At 43.3% G+C, this 27,021-nt stretch overlaps 1 protein-coding gene across 1 annotated transcript in view; it reads right to left on the bottom strand.

The window, feature by feature from the left end:
- The window catches only part of PTPRT (protein tyrosine phosphatase receptor type T), a 419,404-nt gene that overhangs the window by 302,630 nt on the left and 89,753 nt on the right, over nucleotides 1-27,021 (bottom strand). The window contains exon 2 of the mRNA XM_054391936.1: nucleotides 534-659. Coding sequence (XP_054247911.1) covers nucleotides 534-659 — 126 coding nt within the window. The remainder of the gene's footprint in view (nucleotides 1-533; nucleotides 660-27,021) is intronic.

Raw genomic sequence — 27,021 nt, 5'->3', positions numbered from 1 at the left:
GGTTTTTCTTGCACATGGAATTTTCCCTGTCTGAAGTAGCAGCAGCTGCTACAGTTAAATTTTTCAGGAATTTCCTTGTCTTTCTCAGAATTAGAATTTAAAGTAGTCCATGAAGAGCTAAAAAGCAACCAGAAGGTCCAAATTTTCCAGACATGACAAAGCTTTGCTTTTTCTGGCCTCTCAAACATGCATCTCCTCAGACAACACAGCTCTCTGATCCTGAAACACACAAAAACGCTACCCAAACCTCAGAATATTTTATCTGAAACGTTTCCTCTGTTAAATGCAGGAATAAAACAGGAATAAGGAATGTAAAACAATTCAGCAAGCATTTCAGATAGCAAACATTGTATAAAGCCATGTCACATTTAGGAATTCTGTTGTCATATTACATATGAAACACTAAACTCAGCATTTTATCATTGAATCAAAACCTATTCCACTGTTGTGGGCACCCAGCCCCACACAGGGCTAAGCAGGTGATTCCCTCAAAGAACAGCATCTTCCTGCTGTTCAAGAGGCTTCTCACTTACCTGTTGGGACAACAGGATCCATTGTTGGCTTTTCCCAGGTATTGATCTGCTCCCAGGTAAATCCATTGGTTCCCAAGGCCACGCTATAACCACAGTTACTGTAGTGCTCATCGAACGAACAACCACCTAAAAACAAGGGAGAAAGGACATTCCTGCATGAATGATTTAGCTCTCTTTATGGCAGGTCATTTACTTAAATATTTTGCACCCAAGTTTATACAGAGGGGGTGAAAAAAGAAAAAGGAAAAGGAAAATTCATTTCCTGAACATTGGATTTCAGGCAGCAGACAAGTTATCCAGAATACACTTTTGTACTTCCACACTTTGTATCTAATGGAAGTTCTCTTCTTCCCTCCATGCTTACTGTTTCTTATTATAGTTGCCTTTATTTCCAGCTATTATCTTTCCATTTTCAAGGATCATTTGCATTTGGGTCCCTGCAACTGGCAGGTGCACAAATCTCCATATCAGACATTAAAACAAACCAAAAAAAAAAAAAAAAAGAAAGAGGAAGAGGGAAGGCAAATGATAAACAAGCACAACATCAGTGCTCTACAGCAAATCCTTACTTATTTCCATTTTAAGCCTTGAGCTACACAAGGTTGAGTTGCACCTACAGATGTTACAACATGATGCTGTGTAGCACATGAGCAGTCCTCAAGTCCTTTGAGTCATTACTTTTGAGTACAACCCTCCAGCTTCTTGACAACATAGAGTAGCAAGAAGTGGATGGCAACAAGCATTCACACCTTCCAGACTGTTGACTAAGTGATCCTTCCCTGCTGCAAGTTCTGAAATTCTTGGAAGCAGTTAACTGTCATAAATAACCTGGCAGCTGTCGTGAACACTTGTGAATCCAGGGAAACCCTTGAAGAGCAGAATGAAATGCTGTATTCCAACACAGATCCCTGAGACATGTCACACAGCCAAATCAAGCTAATTTGTTCCCCAGTAGGATATTCCTATGCTGGTGTCCCTCACGTTACCTCAGGCACATTTCTCTTCTCCTCTACTCGAACACATGTCAGCATTGGGTCCATTATACCAGGCAGCCTAGGTCCTTCAATTCAGACCTTAATCATGGCAATGCTATCTCTGTACTGCTTTGAATTTCTTAAGGTAATGTTTCTCTGCAGATACTAGCCCTCCAAAGTCAGCTGGAAACATCTAACACTTCAAAGCTGCAAAGAGTGAGCAATGCTCAAGGCAACACTAACTTCCCCTGCCAGCCAAACTGCCAATTACTCTTGACACTAATCAGAGTTACATCCACAGCCATATTCTCAACTCTGCTCCTTCCCACAGGCTGTATTGCCTCCACACACAACAAACAGCTGGGACACCAGTGGTCTGTGGATACTTTGCCATGAGGATTATCCAGCACTGGGGATGTTGAGACCTTCTGGTGTTTTCATCTGTATTTTCTGTTCTCTAGCTTCCAAGAGAGCCCAAACATGCCTCAGTTCCAATGCAGCTCCTCATAAATGACAAACACATTACAATCCCCTATTACAAGAGGGATCTGGACATGCTGGAAGGTGTCCAGAGAAGGGCCATGAGGATGAGCAGAGGGCTGGAGCTCTTCTCCTATGAGGACAGACTGAAAGAGTTGGGGCTGTTCAGTCTGGAGAAGAGAAGGCTCTGAAGTGACCTTCTTGTGGCCTTCCAGTATCTGAAGGAGGCTACAAGAAAGCTGGGGAGGGAGTTTTTAGGCTATCAGGGAGTGACAGAACTAGGGGGAATGGAATAAAGCTGGAAGTGGGGAGATTCAGACTGGATGTGAGGAAGAAGTTCTTCCCCATGAGAGTGGTGAGAGCCTGGAATGGGTTGTCCAGGGAGGTGGTTGAGGTCCCATCCCTGGAAGTGTTTAAGGCCAGGCTGGATGAGGGTCTGGCCAGCCTGATCCAGTGTGAGGTGTCCCTGCCCATGGCAGGGGAGTTGGAACTAGAGGACTCTTGTGGTCCCTTCCAACCCTGACTGATTCTATGATTCCACATACCATGCCTTTAAGATTTATCAAACCCTTACTCTGTTAAAGGACTCCAGCTGCTACTGGTTTTCCAAGGTGTTCTACAAACTTCACATATTATTGCTGCTTAAGTATATCCTAGAAGGATTTGTTGGGTAGAGAATCTGACAGCTCAGAATACCCTGTTACTAAAGCAAAGTTTAAAGATCAAGCTTGTCCTAAAAAAGACCTTAAAAAAAATTAACTGCTTCATTTAATATATTGAATATTTTCACTATAAATAGACCTGACTATGGCAGATTCTTACGACCCTTGCATGCTTGCCTGTCTGTTTCAGTAGAGTCTGTGTAAATATTTCTCAAGTGTCATTATTTTACAACACTCGAGTAATTCTTTCTTTACATTTACTGTACTAGTGAAGCCCTCCCAGCTGTCAAAATGAGCAGGATTACACTTAATTTCAATAAAAAAATTGGGGAAACAGTTTAAGTTAGGTAAGAAAGTTCAAATTTAAAATATTAACCACGCTCATTAAAACGTCTCAGGGAAAAATAAAGCCTTTCTGCATCATGTGGGAGTACAAAATACAACTGCAAGTCATCTCTTTTTCACAGTGAGCAGGTATGAGAGATGATATCAAATACTCTGTGCTGTGTCCCCAAGCAGGGCATCCTAATTCTGATAGATTCACTTTAATAGCACAACTTCTGACATCCTCGATTTCCACACAACCTCTGCTCAGCATCCTACAGTACACAATAACAGTGCTGTCTGAGATGTTACTTTGAAGGGATTGTAAACAAATTCTCTGATGGAGCCAGACAATTGTAAGGGGCCTCATGTACACAGAGAAAATTGCACAGGTGCTGCTACAAAGTCCCAGAAGCAAAACAAATAACAGAAAAAAATATGGGGTAGAAGGGAATGGAGTTGTCAATACCTTGGTTTAATCAGCTAAACAGATCACTTTATACATGCTGAAGTAGGTGAAGTTAGAAAAGCTGAAAAAAGGAAAACTTTTGGAAATTAATTAGGAGTCCCCACTGATAAAAGACAACACTTCAGGAAGCTCTTAAGTGCCTTGTCTGAAAGTAGAAACTAACTTTGCCTAAGAAGGGAAAGAATAAACTGGAGAGAGCCTTAAAAGCAGCAACACCAGATCTACACTTCAAAGAAAGAAAAGGTTAGTGGAGAAACCTCCAAAGACAGAGTGAATGGCAGAAAGGCAGAAGGATTAATTCACTAGAAGCAACAAAATTGGAATTTGGAGAATTGAATTTGCAGGAAAGGAGGAGAAAAGGAGGAAAAAAAGGGAGTTATTTTTAAGGGCTCAGGCAAGCAGGTTGGCTGCCTGAATCTCAGGTACCCAGAGAAGGGAAGTCTCCATCTGCTTCTTGCTACATAGAATCATAGAATCAGTCAGGGTTGGAAGGGACCACAAGAGTCATCCAGTTCCAACCCCCTGCCATGGGCAGGGACACTTCACACTGGATCAGGCTGGCCAGAGCCTCATCCAGCCTGGCCTTAAACACCTCCAGGGATGGGGCTAAAGAGTGTGTCAAGAGAGAGCAGAATCAAAACTGAAGACTCATCTGGGACTCAGAGCTGTGTTAACTTAGGAGCTAAGAAGTCAGCACCCCCTCTACTCACAGTGTTACAGCACATTACTGCATAGGAGAGGAACTTCTGCTCAGCAAAAGGAAGCCTAGCAGGAAAACAAAATACAGTGTCCAGATTACCTGGAGTCAAGAAAGGGCTGTGGTGGCTGAGCCCCTCCAGGATTATAAGAAAGATGGAGACAGTGTTTTTAGCAGGTCCTAATGCAAACAGACAAGGCGATGGTTTGAAACTAAAAGAGGGAGATTTAGACGCCTTGGAGTCCTTCCCCTGGCTGGTTCAAAACTAAACAGTGACAAATGTGGGGCAAAAGAAGAGGCAGTGGAGATGACTGATGTTTTTAGGTAACACATGTGGTTTGTTGACCCCTTTTCACAAGATGAAACCCAAACAAGGAAGAAGCTTTTTCCTTCCTGAAAAGGGTCATACTGAAGCGAATAACGCCTCACACAGGAAGGATACAAATATCCCTTGTTCACACTGCAGGCTTGTAACAATGCCACTGCTCATCTGAGTGATGCTAATTAATCTTGAGCAGACCTATCATCAGTTACTGTGACTTGCCCCCAGATTAAATGTAAACCAGCCTTGCATAAATGGAATGCCTCCTTTGAATATATAATTGAATTTGCAGAAGTGTGCGCCAGGGGGGTGTTTAAATAAGTGCACAAAGATGATAAAAAGAACTTCACGCCATTATATCTAATTCAGTAAGCAAAAATAATGGCAGGGCACATTCCAATTAGTGTTTGATTTATTTATTTTAACAAATCCAATTAGTAGGATGTTTTATAAAGTCGTCCAATGTCAAACTCTCACAGACTCACCAGGTTTAAAACAAAACAAAAAATCCAAACCAAACCAAACCACAAAAACAATACTTCTAAAAAGGGATAAAGAAAAAAAAACCCAAACCCTGCTGTGAGAAACCCCACTGGTTATCCTGTGTGTCTAAAATCATACAGAAAACAGCACAGCATCAGACTATTTGATCAAGCATTTACAACATTCCCAAGGTGGGGAGAGGGAGAGAAGCAGCAAGAACATCAGTCTCATCTGTCCCACTCCAGGCCTTTCATCTGGGGTAAAACCATTTTGCTTTCCTTTTTATTTATCATACGCACCCCACCCCCCCAAAAAAAGGGCAGAAATTAAATAAGCATGCAATACTTTTGTGTTCAGAGTTCTCAGGAGCAGGAGAAACTCAACCTAGTGCACTGTGGAACATCCCTTGATTTAGTCCAGCTGTTTAGACCTCAGCCTCAAACAACATGAGACAAGCAGAGGAAGAAACAAATGCTGCTAGGATGAGGTAGTACCTAGGAACTACACAACTCCAGAAGTTACCACACCACTGGTTCTGATCACTCATTCTCATCTCTTCCACAGACATTCTTGTTCACAAGATATGCAAGAGATAAATTTGGCTCATTGGCGTAACTTCTATTATGGGATTTATTGTATAAAAATCCATTTCTAACTTCTTTTTTTTTTTGGCTGTTGACTTCACACAGCATAATGTTCTGCAGTATTCATATGGAGGTGGGAGGGAGAGAAGAATAAAAATGTGTATGTAAAACTTGTATTGAGTTGCTTTAATATGGGATTAATTGATGGATGTTTTAAACCATCACAGCGGATATTGGGGTTTTGTCCCCCATGAAGAATATTTAGTGCTTTGTGTGCTTTAAACTCCTTCCAGAAAGATGAAGACAGAAGATGTCAGAAACATCCATACAAGCGACCCAAAATGCTAAGCTGCACAAGAAAACAGATCCAAATTTTGCAGGCCATAATAACACTGCTCTCAACAGACACCATGCCAAAGAGAAGGACAAGGATGGAGGGACTGGAAGAGGACACTTGTCACTTGAGATGTCATTAGTTGCAACCATAACACCCTAGAAGCACTACATTTTGTATGGCCTTAGGTATCTGCAGAGCACAGGATGGGCCAACAGGAACTTGGTATCACATCAGAAAATCATCCTTATAGCATCATTTCAGCTGGAAAAGACCTTTAAGATCATCAAGTTCAATGCCACAATGACCATTAAGCCGTGTCCTGAAGTGCCCTGTCTGCATCCTTCTGCCACCACATTATCAACCTGCTGCTGGAGCTGGCCAATTTCAATCAGTGTTTTATGATGTTACTCAGCTGTTTATTCTGTATTCCCAGATCTTTGCTGAGCCAAAGTGCACCAAATGTTCACTCTGTGTTTAAACTCAGACTCTACAGAGGAAAGAAAGATGCTGTGACTCCTCCAACTGCAGGGAAAGCTTTGATTCATTTTTGTGCCTATCAGGAGGAAGTGAGTTCCATACACACACAGAGGCAACACGTGCATCAGCACAAGCAGTGGCTGCTTTCTCATTGCATAGAAACCTTCCTGTAACCAAAATATTGCTGAGACTGCATGAGGGATAAAGGATGGTCTCCATGGTGAGTCACAATAACATAGCTCCATGGCATGAAAGGGGCAGACCAAATAGAATCTCAGATTAGTTTGGGTTGGAAGGGACCTTTCAGAGCCACCTAGTCCAACCCCCTTCCAGTCAGCAGGGACATCTGCAATCAGAATGGGTTGTCCTGAGCCCCAGACAAGCTGACCTGGGATGGGGCACCTCCCCACTCTCTAGGCAACCTGTGTCTGACCACCCTCAGTGTAAAAATTGCTTCCTTCTTTCTAGCCTGAATCTCCTTTTTCTATCCTCAAACCACCATCACCCCTTGTCCTGCCACAACAGGCTCTGTTCAAAAAGCCTGTCCCCAGCTTTCTTACCAGCCCTTTTAAGTACTGAAGCTCTGCAACAAGGTCTTCCAATAGACTTAACATTGTCTAGAGAAACACCTAAAGACAAAGTGTCCTCCCAGTAGTAAAAAGTTTTGCTTCCAGCACTTCTCTGCAGAAATGATTGGTCCCAAATGCACAAGAGTCTGACAAAGTGCATCAGTTCTCCTCCTAAGCCCACAGAACCACTCTGCTAAAAATCAAGCACTGTGGATAGGATCCTGATACATATAGAACAAATGTTTAATCTGAAATTCCTGAGCTTGTCAGGCTAAGGTAAGTTTTCATTTGTAAATTCATTATTACAGGTTTCTCTTTGCAAATGCTTGCCTACATGGCTGATAATTGGAGCCCTAGCCCAGCTCATAATCCACCAAGGATCAGGGAAATCACTTTGAAGTATCCTCAGAGTAAAACCAACACTAGATGTCATTTGTTTAAATGTACATGTCCAAATCTAGGATGACTCACCTAACTTCACTTGCCAGAGTGTGTGTGTCCTTTATTTAATACCAAGAACATCTCTCTGCTTCTGACAGCTCAGCTGTCACTATCTCAGTAGCACAATATTAACATTCTATTGCTTTATTTAAGCATAAGGACACAGAGAGCTACAATCTCACTGGATATTTTTTTTTAAGCTCCAGAACAAAGTCAGTTAATACACTGTAGCTTGTCAAAGAACCCTAACTTTGCAAGTTCCATTTAGCTTCAGTCTGCTGAAGCATATCAGGCTTGATTTATATGAAGAGTTTTCAGACCTGTCCATTGCCATGTAATGACACTTGTAAAGGAACACAGGCTTTCAAAACCATGCAAGATTTTTAAACGGACATTCCCCATCATCTTTTCTTAGGATTCCAGCTAACAATCTTTTTTTTTTTTTAATTTATTAGTTCATTGGCTTCCCACCCTCGAAGCAGGCGCCTGGCTTTATTTGCAGCATGATGAAATGAGGATTCCTTGTTAAAAAATGCAAATTGGTGGCACTTGCTTTTATTCTTGTAAGTCTAAGATAAACCTAGAATCACAGAATAGTTTGGGTTGGAAGAGATCTTAAAGATCATTTAGTTCCAACACACTGCCATGGCCAGGGACTCCTTCCACTAGACCAAGCTGCTCAACCTTGCCTTGAACACCTCCAGGGAGAGGCCATTTACAACCTCCCTGGGCAACCTATTCCAATGTCTCACCACCCTCACTCTAAAGAAGTTCTTCCTACATTCTTTTTACTTTGCTTCACTTTGTTTCTCAAGTTACAGGACCAAATTTTTTTCCCCTCAAAATGATGCCACTCTGTATTCCAAGAATCCATCCAGCCTTGTTTGCTGAAGATGTGCTCAGCCCTGGTTATCAATAAAAGTCATTTATGGGCATTCATTATTCCTACAAAAAAGGGAACTGACCAACTTCAGCTCAGGATTTGGTAGTCACACAGAATAGCTACTCAAGCTGCATTCATTTAAATTATGTGCTTATTTTCCTCCTAACCATCCACCAAGGCAGCAAAAAAATCTGTCTGGAGGTAGCTGTGTCTCACTTATTTTATATTCCATTAGCAAGCCAATCTTTCTCAATAAGCTTCTACACAAACTTCAAATTAATGTGTTTGAACTTTAAGCAAGAAGCAGTCATTGACTGACTCACATTATCCTTGGTGATGAATAAAATATTGTCTCAGAAGAGACAATTTCTGGAATTCAAACACCATTTCCCAACCTTCTAATCTGTCTCCTTTCCCTGTACTGCTGTTCCTTTAGTGTTGCTGGGGCTCCTGCTTTGGAAGAGGATCTCCTTGATGTTCATGGTCAGAAAACATGAAGCCAGTGTCATAAACAAAGGTTAAGAAGCCTGTGAATGTGGCAGGAAATTTGAACACAATCTGATTGCAATCAGATGTAAATAGAGCAGACCTGTAGAAGAAATCAAGTGCTCTTTGGGGTGGCATTTTCATGATCATTCCATGAGCTCTACAGTCTTCCCAAATAAAGCCAAGAGAAGTAAATCACTGCTGATCTTTGGAAGCTCCCACCATCCAGCCTGCAAAGGCCTCCCTAAAGCTGTTTGCACTTGGCATCCTCTCAAGCTTCACCACCATGTAAGCAAAGACAAATCCTCCCACTAACACCAAACATGGGCTGGTGACTACATCTTAGTTTGGCACTCCCAGAAAACCACCCACAGTACACATAAGGACAAAAAGATGCATGTGGATACACACACACACACACACATCTGTGTCCCAAAGCAGTTCCAAACACAAACACAGAATGGAAGGCACCTCCAGAGGTCATCAAGTCCAACCCCCCTGCCAGAGCAGGATCACCTAGGATAGGTCACACAGGAATGCATACAGAAGGATTTTTAAAGTCTCCAGAGAAGGAGAGTCCACAACTTCTCTGAGCAGCCTGCTCCAGGGCTCTGGCACCCTCACAGCAAAGTTTCCTCTCACATTGAGGTGGCACCTCCCGTGTTCCAGCCTGTGCCTTTTACCCCTTGTTCTATCACAAGACACCACAGAAAAGAAGCTGTCACCTTCCTCTTGAGACCCTTCAGGTATTTGTAAACATTAATAAGATCTCCTTTAAGTCTTCTCTTTTGCAGACTAACCAGACCCTGGTCTCCCAGCCTTTCCTCGCAAGCCAGATGAGTTCCAGTCCCTTCAGCACACTTGTAGTTGGATAACACTAAGAGTTTAAATGTTTTCCTTTGCAAGGCCAATAATGCTGGGTTGATCCTTGGTGAATGCTAGTGGCATTTTGTTTAAATTATTTCTGAAGAACACATGGAATTAAAGCTCCTGCAGTGTGCAGCTCTCCCAAGACTGCTCCTTGATAACTGAGCTAGCAGACTTAACATGTACCAGCTCAGCTGTAGACTGGCTAAATAGCAGAAATGTATCTGAAGAGACAGGTATCATCTGTTACTGAGAATCAGCAAGGAAGATCTAAGTGGCTAATACAATGGTTGGAGCTTCCAATGAGGGCTGCAATCAGTATCTCTTGTTAAATTTAATAATGTGGTTATTGGAAGCTACTCCCAGGAAGTGGCTGGATAAATAACTTCTATTGAGGTCCAACACCTCTCAGAGCTCCAGGTCAGCACATTTGTCAGGCTGAGGTTATCTCTTACAAAACATCCTTTTACGTGCTGCTGGCAGTTACTGTTTCAAATTACCCATAAAGTGCAATGTCAAGGATATTTGAAGATATGTATTTTAAATTGTTTTCAGTTCAACCATGATCTTCATTCAATGTGTCAGGAGCAGCAGTGACAATGGCCAGCCAGCTGCTCCGTGTTCAGGTGGCCTGCAGGCAGGCTGGGAGCAGAAGGGCAAATGCCAGACTGTGCAAAAGACCTTGCAAAGTTTGATCAGCTGACTGATGGCTCAGGCACCAACAGTCAGCTACAGATTCAAATCTTAATAATCTGTTACCTGGTCGGGGTTTTTTTTGTTTGTTTTTTCTTTAATTATTTTATTTTTAATTTAATATTTTAGGTTCATTTATTCCCCCTCTGCCTTTCCCATAGGTATTTTCTCCCAGATACTCCTGGGCATACCATTCACAATGCAATATCCAAGATGCTTTGCACAACCACAGTTCAGTTGGGCACACAGAGCACTGGAACCCCTGCTGTCCTTTGCAGCACGCTGTAAACATGGGAATGATGGGAAGATCTGCTTGCTTTTAGCCTCCAGACTCCTCTGTGTAAATTCTTTGCCCAAAGAGCAAAACACACAGTAAATACTTGTCAGGAATAAATAGATTTCTGCCTAGTAGCACATGCGAGCTCTTGGAAATATATCTTCTGTTTAACCAAATTTCCTGCTACACCATGTAAGCCTAAGTGCAAAAATGCCTCTCTAATTACAGCTATGAATCTTCCACTGACCCAGAACATGTGTTTAGCAGAGCTGCAGTGCTTTGAACTCTGCATTAGAGCCATAGTATTGTTTTCATTGGAAAAATAACTTGCAGATCATCCAGTCCAACTGTTCTCTAAATCTGCCAAGCTGGTGCTAAACCATGGCCCTCAGCACCACATCTCTGCATCTTTTAAACACTTCCAGGGATAAGCATTCCACCACCTCCCTGAGCAGCCTGTTCCAGTGGTTGAGAAGTTTCTTCTAATATCCAACCTAAACCTCCCCTGGCACAACATGGGGCCATTTCCTCTCATTCTACCTCATTGCAGAGGAAAAGAGACCAACCCCTACCTGGCTCCAATCTCAGCGATTTTCAGAGCCTCCTTTTCTCTCCTCAGTTTTGAGAGGAACAGCAGGGTAAAGGAAAGAAAAGTTAAACCAAGATTAACACAGTATCAGTTATCTCTAAAGACAGCTCAGACTGTGTTGGCAAGGAGACCTTTGGAGCACACCTGATGGCTCATTGTGTTAGTCTTACACATCCTTGGCCACTTGCAACCAGGGACAAACAGCAGGTCATCTGAAAAAATTACCATCATCAGTCACAAGTGATGGGATGAGAGGAAATGGCCTTAAGCTGCACCAGGGGAGGTTCAGTTTGGATATTAGGAAAAATTTCTTCACCAAAAGGGTCACCAGGCACTGGAACAAGCTGCCCAGGGAGGTGGTGGAATCACCATCCCTTGAGATGTTGTAAAGATGTTTGGATGAGGTGCTCAGGGACATGGTCTGAGAGTTGTGTACAGGGAGATGTTAGGTTATGGTTGGACTTGATGGTCTAGAGGTGTTTCTATAATTCTGTGATTCTATTTCACTGAGGCAATCCCACTTCATCACTACAAGGCAGCTCATATCCATCCTCTGATGGGAGAAATTTGCTAATGGAACATTGTGAACTTCAGTATCTGCTGAAGTTCTTTACTTTAGAGGAATTCCATACTGTAAAATGGACTGATTTTCAGCATTTAATGTCCAAAACAGCTTCTGGCTCTACTACCTTTGTAACACAAAACTTGCTTGGTAAGAAACAGAGAGAAAAAGATTCATCTTCCATCAGCCAAGGCCTTTTCCCTGTCACTGGGCTAAATCATCTCCAGTTTGATGCTGAAGCTTAGAATAATACATGTCCAACAAAAAAACATGTCTGAAGAAAGATTTACTGAATTCCCCAGTTCTTATTCCTTTAAAATAGCATCAAGCCTGAACTCTGCCAGGAAGCATTAAATGCTTAAAGCACTTCTAAGACTTGAAAGGCACAAGGTGAAGGACTCCAACTGCAATCACTTTTCAGGATACTGACTGACAGATTCTAATAACAAGCTCTTTTCTGGCATATAAATGATGGTTTCAGTCACCAGTTAATCCTTGCTTCTTTAAGACTTGTGAACTATGCACTCTGAGCTTTTTATCCCCCAGCACCTCTGCACTTCCTGTGCCAGTCCAGACATGTAGCTGAGATGGCCCAGTGAAGGACAGATCCTAAACATCTCAATTTGAGGCTTGTTTTGAAGTAGTTTAATGGGCAGTACATCTATATTGTATTTTAGTTGACATGGGAGGATTGTGTAAAACACAAGCCACTTCAGAACTCAGACAAACTTTCTATTATTCCAACACCAAAATAGCCTAGGCTCTTAAGTGCAATTCAGATGCACAATACCCTCATTTGCTGGACATTTACTTCTGGGAATAAGGTCTTACCAGCAATTTAAGAAGAGAATTGTCTTTGCTTAGAAGATTTCTTTACACTAGAATTGAATGATGCTGTCTTTATAAATTGGACAAATATCTTCTTCATGATACTGCTTTCCCCACATCCTCATTAAGCCTTTCCACTTCATTTTGGCAGCTAGAAGGGTGGGTGTAGCTACATGCAGGAAACTTCATTAAAATGCACTGCATTCTCAAAGCCCTAGGTGAAAGTGCAAACGCTCAGAAGCAAAGATTTTTAACAAGTGTCCTCCTCCAGACTGCAGCTCTGCAACTCAACTGGGTGTAATACTCCTAATAAATCCATTTTGATACAGGTCATTGTGATTTTAAGAGATCTGTGCAAGAATCTCCTTCTTTAAATGTTAAATAAATGCTCCCCCAAAAAAACCTGTGATTATGCTATTAAGTAATGAAAAAATCAGATTCAGCTTCTGATCAACTGAACTGGTGTTAAATATACTCACCCAATTAGCACCATACTGCAATGATATTGATACTTCAGTTAGCTACACATTAGGCACTGTAGCCAAGAAACTCTAAGAGAGATGGAATGAAAGCTTTGGTTTCTTGGTGTTTGCATGTGGCCCTTCTCCTTCATCTGAAATCTTTAACTCTTAAGGTGCAAGCCTTTGTACACTGCATCAAAGTAAAACCAGTAATGAAATAAGCTAAAACCAGTAATTAAATAAGCAAATCAGGCATCCCTGTTTGTCATCTACAGACTTCACAGCATATGAGAACAATTATGGCAACTGACACTCTTTTCTGCTCCAGAACCTCACACAATTACCTGCCCAGCACATAGCTGGGATTGGCAAAGGGAAAGACAGCAGAGCATTTCACACAGCCAGCTCAGAAACAATGGCTGAAGTGTATCAGACATCTGCTAAACACTGCTTAAAAAGACACAAGAGCAGGCCAAGCACAGACTCAATCTGCCCTGAAAGACTTTTCCAGCCTCAAACAAACCTCACTGGCAATACCAACTGCCTTTTTTCAATTAATCTGCCTGGGCATTGTCAGAAATACACCAGGGAAGGTTCAGACTGGACATGAGGAACAATTTCTTCATGGAAAGAGTTGTCAAGCCCTGGAAGAGGCTGCCCAGGGCAGTGGAGTCCCCAGCAGTGGAGAGATTTCAAACCCATGGAGATGCAGTGCTGAGGGGTATGGTTTAGTGGTGACCTGGCAGTGTTGGGTTAACAGCTGGATTTGATGATCTTAAAGATCTCTCCCAACAAAAAAAAGACTCTGTGATTCTGGAATGTGAAACTCCCCATGATGACTTCTACATCACAGTCATATTCAGACAGCCTCTGACTATCCCTGCCCATGGCAGGGGGGTTGGAACTAGATGATCCTTGTGGTCCCTTCCAACCCTGACTGATTTTATGATTCTATTACCTTCATGGGGGTAGCTAGGAGCAGAGGGGCTGGGGGGTGGTTTTGCCCTTATACAAGGCCATACAAACATGGGACAGAGACAGTGTGTTTGCAGAGGTATCATCTGCCACATGAGCTGAACTGACACTCCAGTGATGAGAGAGGGACTGCAGTATATTGTTTTCCCATGGAAATGACTGTGCCTGTCAGGCTGCACCCTGGAGGCATAACTGCTTTAAATCACATCCTGCACTTGGGGACAAGACAGACTTCTCACTAGGCTTTCAACCATAGGATTTCATTTAGTTATTTATTTATTTGTTTTCTTCTAAGGCATTGTCTCACAGGGTGGGAAAAAAATTGTGATACTTGACTGGATTGCAGCGTTTTGAGCAATTTGAGACTATTTTAAGATTGGATAATGAACAGAAACTTGATGCTGAGATCCCAGCTGGAATAAAGATGTTATCTGACTACATCTGAAAACACTCATCTGTGGCAAAAACTAATAGAATTTCCCAGAACAGAAACTACAATTAATATGGACTTAAGGAAAAAAAAAAAAGGCAATATTTAACTAATTTTGTTAGCATAAAGAATCAAGGCAAGCAGGCTTGGTTTCAAATATAAAGATCAAAGCAGGCTGCATAGGTCAGGTTTCATTTTAATGAAATCTTTTCCCCTTTCCTCTCCAGTCTTTCACCAGTGAAAAGGAGATCATGCAACCATAAATCAGCTGCAGGACAGGTATGAACAGACTTCCTGAGCACATCTGACCTGACTTTGAGTTACACCATGGAAAGCAGTCACACCTCACTGATCCAACTGCTCACAGAATCACTGAGGCTCAGTGCAATCCCTACGGAGAGATTCCTCATCGATCTACAGCTAATTGCCACAACACTTCATGGAGTGGGGATTATCACAAACATGGCACTCAGCTCTCAAAACAAGAAAATGAAAAGATGAGCTATTAAAAGTGAACTTTTCTTTTTTCTCAGCACTGACAGCAGCCATTGAGAGTACTGTACTCAGGGGGGACAACATGATCTGTATGCCTGAAGTAAAAATTACAGCAGATAATCAACTAAATGGCCTGGGTTTGTTTTTTTTTTTCACCTACACTGAAAGCTGAAGAAAACAGCTAGGCTTACTCCAGAGCTGTGACCAAGGACATGGCATCCCTTGGGAACATGCCATTTTCTTGCCAGTGTCATAGCTCTCTTGGGATGGCTGGAAGACAGCATGGTGAGGACAGAACACTGTAGAAGTGAAACACTCTTAAGGAAATGAAAATATTTTGACTCTGAAGGATTTGTGAAAACAATGTTTTCACTTCAGGAAAATGTTGACTGTTCAAGGCTGAGGTCACCACACCAAAACACAATCTCATCTAAACCAGAATCACAGCATGGTGGGGGGGGGGGGGAAGGGACCTCTTGAGATGACCTTGTCCAACCCCTTGCTAAAGCAGGGACACCCCCACAGCAACTTGCCCAGGATCACAGGGGCTGGGTGGCTCTGGAATCTCTCTAGCAAAGGAGACTCCACAACCTCTCTGGGCAGCCAGAGAGAAAGAAGTTTTTCCTTCAAACACACAACTGTGAGGATGGTCCTTGCAAACCTGCAACAGACCATTTTCTGCTGACCCCCAAGAGCTGGGGATGCAAGGATGCGGTTTACATATACCTCCATATTGAGAGAAATTAAATTAATGAGTTGCCTCAGCTCTTAAAAAGGGCCAGGAGAAGTAAAACAGCACTGTTGTTCCTTGGACACCTCTGTCATTTGTTCTTCCTATACTGGGAGTCCCATGATGTTGTTTCTGGATCTTCACATCCAGTAAAGGGCTGCCCACTTCATTCTGTTTCTAACCTGGAGCATTCTGTGCTTTCCTTTCCTTATTTCTGTGTGTTTTCAGCAGCACCCCCTAGACCCCATTCCACTGCATTAAGTAAGCCACACACTCACCACCTCTTAAGAAAAGGAATTCCTTATGCCAATAGCCCTTAAAGCCTTTCTTTGCACCTGGGATGTGCTGAATTAATCTTTCTTCTGAAGGAGTACCTGTGTTGTACAGAATGATCCATGTTTGATCTGTACAAGAATGTTCTTATTCCACCACCTCACCATTACAGAAACACATGGCTTTTTAAAGAGCAAATCTCAGAGACTCATCTCCTCCATCTGCTTGTATAAATGCTCCAACAGCTCCTTGTCACTTCCAGCTGATTCCTAATCTTAAAGCAAAAAAACTAATTAGTCCTGAGACACAGGACCTTGCACTCTGTAACACTACTAAATTACATTAATTACATCCCTTTTTCTTTTTTTTCTCCCCATCACATTTGAGAGCCCTAATTCCTTCAGTTCAGTAATGTTCCCTGTCTCCAGCTATGTGTGATTGACTACAGGAAGGACATGCACCTGATGGAGCAGGTTCAGATTAGAGCCACAAAAGTGATCACAAAAGTGATCAGGGGGCTGGAGCAGCTCTCCTACAAGGACAGGCTGAGGGAGCTGGGGGTTTTCAGCCTGGAGAAGAGGAAGGCTCCAGAGAGACCTAGTAGTGACCTTCCAGTACCTAAAGGGGGATACAAGAAGCCTGCAGAGGGACTGTTTACAAAGGCCTGCAATGACAGGACAAGGGGCAACAGTTTGAAATGAGAGGAGACTGAGACTGGGTGTTAGGAAGAAGTTCTTTATCATGAGGATAGTGGAGCACTCATTGCTAGTTGGGGCCCCATCACTGGAGATATTCAAGGTCAGGCTAGACAAGGCTCTCAGCAACTCAATACTATGTTGATAAGGTTGCCAGGAGATACACAACAAACAGTTGACTGAACTATCCAGTCTTCACTTTTTTAATTATTAGTGTTTGGGTTCTTTCAATTAGGTGATTTTCCTTTTCTATATGACTTTCAAAGAAGCATCATCTGCTTGAAAGCCCTGCACACCACAGGCATGGAAAGAGACATCATTAGATTCTAAATAATTATATCCTTGTTTTAATCCTTCCCTTACTAAAATAGCTGCCTTTCAGCACCAGAGTTTTTAGGCAAGTATAAAAGTGTCCTCCAACCCAATCTTTTAGGCTGAGATACCAATCACAGGTCTTTCCCAAAAATTTCTCCTGGGATAGACAGTCATCCTTTCTCATTCTGCCAGAGATGAAAACTATACCCAGCTGAATATGCAGCTTTCCATGTACTTGTATTATCACAGCACCCCAGAGACCTAAATGGTGGCCAGAACAGGAACAAATTCCTGTTGCAGTTCTAAAGACCTTCATTGCTGGGGAACTTGCATTACACTGTACACAGCAAAGCCCACAGAGAGAAGCTGAAATGGATTCCCTAGATAAATGAGATCCTGGCAATGTGCTGGGAGGGCAAGAGTTCAGGATTAACCATGGAATCACAGAACCATTTAGGCTGCAAACCACTAACCTAACACTGATGCTCAGAGTCCACACACCAGTCTAGGCTTTGTTTCTAGCCAAGCACTGATTTACCTGCCAAAACTCTGATTTCCTGTGTCCAACCAGAGGGCCACTGCAGCCCCCCATGGAAGAGCACACTTTGGAGAGGGAAGTTGAAGAATTATAAATCACTTGATTTTGGTATATTTTGGTTTCTAAAATATGACTTAGAAGCTGCCCTGGCCAAAGAAAAAAAAAAAAAAAAAAGGTGCCCAAGTCATCTGAATGTATCTCTTATTTCATTTTTAGGTTACATTCCTGTCTTGCTGAAACAGGCAGCACCAGGGCACCACAGGACAAGAGATCTCTGGTAACCAGTCAGGCATTATGAGCAAATGCCAGAGGATCTCTTCTCTGCCATCACAACCTGCTGCAATCCCAGTGTGAGATATTTAGATGGCAAATACATCCAGAAGGTTAATGCACACTGCATTTTTAACAGCTAACTTCCCAGCTGGTAATTTAATGTTCCATTTTAGAGAGCTGACCCACCAAGTTTACATCCACTGCTTCCCAGGCAAGCAAAAAAGCAGTTGCTAGTGATTTCCCCCATGTCCATGAACCTGCTGCCCACCAGCCAGCCTCAGTCAGGCAGGTGTCAGTTTTTCAGGTACAAGGCTCCAAGTGTTTGTGTTGATTACCTCTGACCTATTTCATAGCACAGGAGGCAGTCTGTGGACTCTGACAGATCCAGATTAGAGAGGGGGAAAAAGAAAAAAAAAGTAACTTCAAGTCTTAAGATTTGTGTATCTCCTTTCTTCGCAGAGAACTATGCAGACTTCACCTAATTTAGGTCATTAGATATTTTTATTACTGTTCAAAACAGTGCTGGTAGTGTTCTCACACACTTGCTCAGCTTGAAAGATGCAAAAGCCTTCACAAAAGCTTGACTGACAAAGTTCATACCACCACCACCTTTACCCTTCCATCTACAAAGACAGACAGGTTGTAGGAGTGCTGTTCTACTTTCTGTGCTGCTACTTCTGGAAAACTACAAAGTAATGAGTACACCAACTTCCTCCAAGAGCTCAGACATTCACCATACATCAGCAAACAGGAACTGAAGACTGCCTCCCCCCCCCCCCAAGGTATGAAACCCTGCCTTCAAAATGCACTATCCTGTATCATTAATTTACTTTTACTGCAGACAGGCTCATTTGAACCAAAAACCAAAGCACAGATTTCCATCCCTTGTTCATCTCTGGGGTTTGGCAGATTCCAAAGCTCTCTAGCTAATGCTCCAAACTTGGCTGATGCTCTACAGCTCAGCAATAAGATGACAACAAGCCTCTGGTTTGGTAGAACATGCAGCTCTACTCACACCTAACACACAGGATACCACTGCAGAACGTGGCCCTTCATCTTCCAACTCACACACACAAGTCTTGCTGTCATGTTTGCCTTCAGGAGTGAGCAAACTTTCAGCATCTGTGACTATGAAGCTTTCACTTAAAATTTAGGTTTAAAATCCCCTGAATGGCAGCCAATAATGGAAACAACATTCATAATGCAGAATCCTGGGAGAGACAAATGATTCAAATGCATCCTTAGGTCTAAGATCTACCAATTAGCACCTCAGCCATTTCCCAAATTAAACTCAACCACAGTGACTGTTATTTGTTTGTTTGCTCTACTTGACTGTGTGTGAAAATGACCTCTGGTTCCAACTAATGTCATACAGCAGGGTAAGAAAGATTTTGGGACTTGACTTTCCTGTGGCATCACAAAAGTTTCTGCAATGGAAGGCTTTCACAGTTTCACAAGCAGAAATGTCACTTAATCCCTTGGTAAAAGGCTTTTAAAAAGAGCTTTCCAGCATTCTGAGTGAGAGATCAGGCAATTGTCAGCTCCATGAGACAGAACCAGAAGTGCCAAACTCCATTTCATCCCCTTCTGCACATGCTATACCATCTCCTGGTGTTTTTATCACTTTGATGATGCTGGCATGCCACAGAGCAGCAATACCCTTTCAAACACACACAGTCAGAATGGCAGAGCTCCATTTGAGTGCAAAAACTTGGAAGTTTTTGCTTGTGCACCTGCCCAAAAAGGCTCACACTGACCCTACTGGGTAGTAACTTATATACAAAGCAGCCACCAGGAACACAGTCACTCCACAAAGACCTCTTCTTCTAAAGACTGACTGTAGAAACAGGACTATTCAGGGCTACAGGGGAAGACAAGACACAGAGACATGAATTTCCTGGAGATGCCTCCTATAGCTCTCTCAGATGGAGCCACCCATTGCTAAACACCATTTCCTTACTCAAAATTCCCAGACTCTTCTCCATGTCCTACCCCACACTAAGCATCTGGTGGTGATTTTTGTTTTGTGTTTTGTTTTTTTTTTCTCTCTCTCTAATAAAATAAACAGATCTTAAATATATCAAGATTCTTGAATTTGAAATACTGAAGGCCTGATAAAAATTTCCGCAAGCAGCACTCTGGAGACAGACCATCATGGGGTACTGGGAGTGGAAGGAACAGCATGACAGCACCAGATCCATTTGGTTTGTTGCCATTTCCAGAGGAGCTTTCTGCATGCCACCACCACCTGCAGCTTTGAGTGTTGGCTGGAAAAAGAAAGCTGCATGGGGAAATAACCACAGCCATCCCCACCTGCTGCACTGTGGCCATCAGGAACATGGATCATCTTCCCCTGTTATATGAGCCACAGTCAGGAGAGGCAGGGCTTCATCTCCCCTCACACAGTGCAGGAATACAGGCAGAACATCCTTCTGCTCAGTGCATTCAAGCAATGACTCGATCTTGTAATTCAAGAATTCCTCAGAGACGATTTAATTGCTCTAGATGAGTACAAGGGACTTTAAACTCCTTCAAATTAAACAGCATCAGTTCCCCCCAGAGTTTAAGAGAGAGATGTGTCTGCTTTACATCACAGAAAGTGACTGCTGTAGCTGCTGCTTCCAGGGCTGCACAGAGAAACTCAACAAACAGTGTGGAAATGGAAAATTCTCCATCTTTCTAATGCTTCCCACAAATCAAAGTGTTGCCATTTTGAAATGCAATCTTCTATGTTCCATCTCTAAAACTCTCCAGTATATACAAGCTTTCTGGTCTGTAGATCCCAAGTAAGCTCCCTTAAGTTTTGAGGATATGTAAATCCTGCTTCACAGAATATATTTGGTTGGAAGAGACCTTCAAGGTCATCCAGTCCAACTGCCAACCCAGCACTGAGGGGTCAACACTAAACTGTGTCCCTAAGCACCAGGTCTATGCACTGCTTGAACCACCCCCAAGGGCGGTGACTCCACGCAGCCCTGGGCAGCCTGTGCCAACGTTTGACAACCCTTTCAGTGAAGAAATATTTCCTAATATGTCAGCCTGAACCTCCCCCCTGGCAGAGAGCAGGAGATTTCATTGTCTCATGTCCTCCATGGGCACTGTGCAGCAGCAGTGGGTAGATTGCAAGCTGGACGTGAGGAAGAAGTTCTTCCCCATGAGAGTGGTGAGAGCCTGGAATGGGTTGTCCAGGGAGGTGGCTGAGGCCCCATCCCTGGAGGTGTTTAAGACCAGGTTGGATGAGGCTCCGGCCAGCCTGATCTAGTGTGAGGTGTCCCTGCCCATGGCAGGGGGGTTGGAACTGGCTGATCCTTGTGGTCCCTTCCAACCCTGACTGATTCTATGATTCTGTGAAATATACCCTTGGGAGATTATGAATGGCCAGGGCTGGATAGGGCTGGGGGAGAGGACAGATTCGTACCCCACAAGGCCAGCTGTCCCCAGGAAGCACACTGCCCTGAGACACCACTGACTTGTACCATTATGATTTTTAGCCCTTTTTCAGCTGCTGGGATTGCCATCATTTCAGTTGGAAAGAACTTTAAGATCATTGAATCCAACCACAAACCTAACACTACCAAGTCCACCACTAAACCATGTCCCTCAGCACTACATCTACAGCTTTTCAATCCCTGCTGCGATGGGGACTCCAGCACTGTGCTGAGCAGCCTGTTCCAAGGCTTGACAGCCCTTTTGGTGAAGAAATTGTTCCTCATGTCCAACCCAAACCTTCCCTGGCACCAACTGAGATCACATTACTACACACAAAGCAGCAACAGTGCAAGAAAAAAACTGGCAGACAGTAACTAACTCTGCTGAATGCTCTGAGGGGTTTGCACATTGAATTTTCTTTGGCAATTTTGTACTCACAGATGTGACCTCACGCATGCTACAAATAGAAGGATCAGATCCAAGCTCTTAGTGATTTTTAACAAAGCCTTTAAGCCAGTAAAGCTTTGCTAAACTCAGGAGTCACAAAATCTATTGTTTCCCTACCCTGAAACAGTTGCAGAATTTGTCAATGTCCAGAAAATCATCATTCAAGCTTCCTGCAGCTACAAGTAATTGAGAGACCAAAGTGAGGGAGCGAGGACCAGCTGGCTCAGGTGCTGCAGGGGATGAAATGATAACTACAGTATTTCCATTGCCACAAAAACCCAAACAAACTCAGGTGAGAAATCTTAAATCACAAGGAAAACTCCATGTATTTGCAGGATTATTTCTGGGAAAGAAAGAAAGAACATTCTGGTGCTTATGAGATTTGGGATTTGGGTGCTTTTCTTTCCTGATGATAAAATGGGTCCTGCAACTCCACTGTTGCAACAGTGCTGTTACTGGAAGCATTCAGGTGCTCTTAGCAGCTCAAAAAAAATCCTGAATTGTTACTTTGGATCTTTCTCTTTTCTGTAACACTGTCCATGTAAACAAACGTGAGAAGGAACAACCTCAGCTGAGCAATGTAATTTCTGTTCCAGGTGAATGGCATTGTTTAGACAGATCCTCCACAGGAAAGGAGGTCTCGTCACAAATGTCAGCCTTTGGATTCAGCAGTGCCACAAGCACACATCAGTACCATCAGCTGTTCTCTTGATCTGTTTTGCAAACAGCAAACAAACCCCCAAGTCCTCAAGCTCTGTAGCCCTGAACAGACCCCGAGGCACAGCCAGTAGGTAGAACATTTATTTCCAATGCTGCAGAATATACAGGCAACCCAAGCAACCTTGATTTCCAGAACTAACTGACAGCAGAGCAAAAGCACTGCTGTCATTAGCACATCAAAATCGAGGCAGAAATTAGCCCTTTTCATTTGGAATATTTACAGAAAGCCAAAGTCTTCCATTCCTCATCGGGTGTCAGAGATTCAATTGCCTGGGCAAGCTATCAGAGGGCTAAGTGGTGCTGTGCAGGTTTGTTTCCCACTGCTGTGTTCCACACTGATTCAGCACATCCAAAACATGTCTCAGTTGCCCCATCACCTCCTCCATAACAGCTATAACCAGAAGATTTAGCTCTGTGAAACATGTCCCGTTTCAGTCAACCCATCTTGCTCTTGAAATGACAAGGATAGAAAGTATGGGAAGAAGACTTCCTCACTCTCTTTAGCACCTTCCCCTTGCCCAGAATAAGAAGAAAGCATCCTGTGGTCAGCAGTAGCTCTTGGATGACAAATCCTTTAGTTGTTACCTTTGCTTGTGTGAAGGAAACAAAAAAAGTGAATAAAAAGAGAGTGCAATTTGGAACTAATAACTCATCTCCAGGAGTTGGGGGATATGGCTGCAGCAATTTTCTGCTAAGCTACTTAGATGTTTATCTGCCAAGTCTATGTACAAAATCTTCAGCCTCACTTATTTAAGCAACGAGCATTGAAGCAATCTCTACTCTAAGCAGCCAATATAGTCCAGATAAGGCCTTAATGACAAAGAAAGTACAGTCTCCATTCACAGGAACAAAACTAGTGCCACCATGGCAATAAGTCAGCAGACAGCAAAAACATCTCTTTAAACTGGGAAGCAATCTTGTCTCTAATCACACCCATAGCAGGTGTAGAATCCTTAAATACAGACACTGCTGGCACACTCTCTTTGCAAAATTAAAACATTAAACTCTTGTGTACAAATATTCACTGAAAATCTGAGTACAGATGCAGGCTGCCTTGCAATAAATGCTGCATCTGTAATACTGCCTGAGATGGTTTCCATTAAGGGAGTAAATAATCAGCTGAGTACAAATCTAGGGCTGTAGATAAGGACAAGCTCTGAAATAGATCCATGGATTCTTGAGTGCTGTGATGGCTGTAGACAGCTCCAGCTAGAGAGGCAAAAAGTAACAACTAGATTTGCTCCAAAGTACATGGCTGCCAAAGCAGAGATCTTTTCATTTCACTATATCTAACCAGACACCCAAAAAAACGTACAGGCAAAAGGCTAATGAGACTCAACACTTAACTCAAGCTGCAACTCATTTTTTGTTTGTTTGGTGGGGTTCTTTTGTGTTTTCTTTTTTTTTTTTTTGTTTGGGGTTTTGGTTTGTTGGTTTGGTTTCTTTTTTGTTTGGGTGGGTTGGTTTTTTGTTGTTGTTGGACTTGGTTTTCTTTTTTTTTTTTTTTGTAGGGGAGGACAAAAGGAGAGCCTTGAGTTTGTTTTGGCTGGGTTCTTTTTTTTTTTGTTGTTTCTCTAAAGAATAAAAGGACTCCCTGCAACAGTTCTCTGAAGCAAATGGAAAAACATCAACTTCGACTTAGCTCTTCTAGGTTGGGGATGAGAATTGGAAGGCACAGCATAATCCAAAGCAAAAATCTCCAGTGACTGCACTGCCTCTTTCCCCTATTTGTTTGAAGGCAAATAATAAGGTGAGAGCCAAGTGGAGTTCACAGAAACAGCAGCTATGAAATATTCAGCCACAGCAGTAGCTTTGAAGCCCTCAAATAAGGAAACAGACCCTTAAGACAAGCATTACTTCATCAGGAAGCCAGATACAGGCTGGAGGTCTCCATTGTTGGGAAGCTTTCAAAAGCCCTTCAGTTCTAACTTGCTGGTTCCACACACTTGCAACCAGCAATTTCATCCTGAAATGCAGCAGCCAAAATGAACTCTTTTTGGAGGACTTGCATACAAAGTCCTTGTGACGATGGCTATGTCCCACTCAAACCCTCTCCACAGGCCAAGTCAAAGATCTGAATATTTAGTGTAGTAGAACTTATGCTTAAATAGAGAGATAATTTGAAAGCAACCATGGCAGCAGTTTCAGAGCTAGACTTACCCTTGTGGAATGCAGCAAAGTGTTTCCCATGTAAGACTGCAACCCAAACCACAGCAGATGCCTCCCCCCTTTTTGACAAGGCACACACACAGCAATGGGAAGGCACTAACACACAGCTCTGCCTGCTGAACCAGGAGACTGCTGACAGTGAAAGGGAGGTTGATGCAATGTCACAAGCAAAGTTAATTACCAGGGAATTAACAGCATCATTTGAACATGCCAACGACAGGAACAACCAACCACCAAAATCACCATGTGGTATTCAGCAGAAATAAACTTGAAGTGCTGTACATGTTATCTCCTTACATTTCACCATTTCATATAGCATCCTCCCATCTCCTCCCAAAACAGCAGCTCACTGACCTGAGCCAGCTGCAGGAGAACCAGACAGCAGAGTCCCAGCTAATTTGGGTGTCTCTTTCCTAACTGCTGTCCCTCCTAACCCACAAAATGGTACTCAGGGCTAACTTTGATATGAAATCTGGATCAAGATGGTTATCTCAGGTAGTGATAGGACTAGGGGGAATGGAATAAAGCTGGAAGTGGGGAGATTCAGGCTGGACATAAGGAAGAAGTTCTTCCCCATGAGAGTGGTGAGAGCCTGGAATGGGTTGTCCAGGGAGGTGGTTGAGGCCCCATCCCTGGAGGTGTTAAAGGCCAGGCTGGATGAGGCTCTGGCCAGCCTGATGTAGTGTGAGGTGTCTCTGCCCATGGCAGGGGGGTTGGAACTGGATGATCCTTGTGGTCCCTTCCAACCCTGACTGATTCTATGATTCTATCTGCTTCAAAAAGTACCAGGAAAAAAAGGAGACAGAGCAACACTGGTGAAAGTAGCTTGCCATGGAAGTGAAGTTTAGGAATCTAAAGCTAAAAATGCTTTATGTCATTGCTGTCAGCCCTGCTTCAGCAGCTGCTACACTGTAAATGCGAGTGCAGATCACAGGCTGTTACCCACGCAGGCAGAACCTACACTGATGTGAAGTAGGTCACAGCAGATGACCAATTTGGCCAGCTAAAAACGTCTGCAGAGATGTCTCTGAGTTCTCTAAAACCTGAAAATGTCCTGGAAGAAGTAGAAGGCTCCCTGCTCATAGAGCAGGAGTGGATACCCAATCTCATGTTTGTTCTGAGCATGGTGCTTACATCCAGTACTGGCTGCAGCTCGGGGACCCTCACTTCAAGAAAGATATTGAGGTGCTGGAGCAGGTCCAAAGGGGAGCAACAAGACTGGTGAAGGGACTAGAGGGAAAATCTGATGAGGAGAGGCTGAGGAAGTTGGGAGTGTTTAGCCTGGAGGAATCTTTGGGGGTGACCTTATCACACTCTACAACTACCTGAAGGGAAGTCATAGTAAGGTGGGGGGTCAGGCTCTTCTTCTAGGCAACTTGATGGAAGAGCACAGCCTGAAGCTGTGCCAGGGGAGGTTTAGGTGGGATGTCAGGAAGCTCTTCCTCATGGAAAGAGGAATTAGACACTGGAATGGACTGCCCAGGGAGGTGGTGGAGTCGCCGTCCTTGGAGGTGTTTAAGGAAAGATTGGATGTGGCACTTGGTGACATGGTCTGGTCAAGGTGGTGGTGTTGGGTCATAGGCTGGGGTTGGTGATCTCAGAGGTGTATTCCAGCCTCAATAATTCTGTGATTCTAGATAAACTCTCCTGGACTGGGTGCTGTTGCTGTGCCTGGAAGCCCCAACTTCAGGCCCCACATGGAAGACTGAAATTTCTGTGGCACATGGCACTTTGCATCATGCATTAACATCAGCTATTGGGTATTTTCTCCCTTCCCCAGGAGCTGGCTGATGCAGAATGACGTTGTACTTGAAGTCTGCTCTGGGGGAATAAACACTATGGGATGGATTTATAAACACAAGTTTAAGTAGGTCAAAGGCAGGCAGCAGCTCTCACCTTCAGCAGGAGATGCTGCTCCTGGAGACACGCTGAGACCCACAGAGGGGTTTGCAGCATCAACACAGTGTTTGCAGTAAAAGTGTCATGGGCAACTGGTCCCAGTATATGTGCAGATAAACCACCCAACACTTAAACAAGCAATGCTCACCCTTCCTGCTGTCACTGCTAGCAGAAGAGCTCACTCCACCTATGGGGATACTGACCATCACTCAGCCTCCTGCATACTGGAGCCTCATTAAGCTCTTCAGATGGCATGGTGACACATGGAAGGGACAGGAGCAAGAGCACTGCTTGTGTTGCATGTGCCTGAGGCAGACTTTTCACAAACAAACATGCTGTTGTCACCCTGACTATCGTAAAGACCCGTGGGGTACGTTTTGCTGTTGGAGATGCTGTTCTTTTCATCAAAAGTAGGCTTCAGCATGCAGCTCCCTCACTCTACCCAGGATGGCAGGGCATAAACAGGAGCAAAACCTGCTCCTGACACAGCCACAAAATCCAAAGGGAAGAATTTGCACATAGTTCCTGGCAATCACATCCATCCAGACTAGAAAAGAGGAATGGGGGTAGAGGAGGGGAAAATCCCCAACAGCTTAATACTAACCTACATTTTGAATACTCTGTTGAGGCATTGG

This window comes from Indicator indicator, chromosome 24, assembly GCF_027791375.1.
Source record: "Indicator indicator isolate 239-I01 chromosome 24, UM_Iind_1.1, whole genome shotgun sequence".
NCBI lineage: Eukaryota > Metazoa > Chordata > Aves > Piciformes > Indicatoridae > Indicator > Indicator indicator.
The sequence above is the reverse complement of the archived record's forward strand: the minus strand, read 5'-3'. Positions and strand labels throughout refer to the sequence as shown.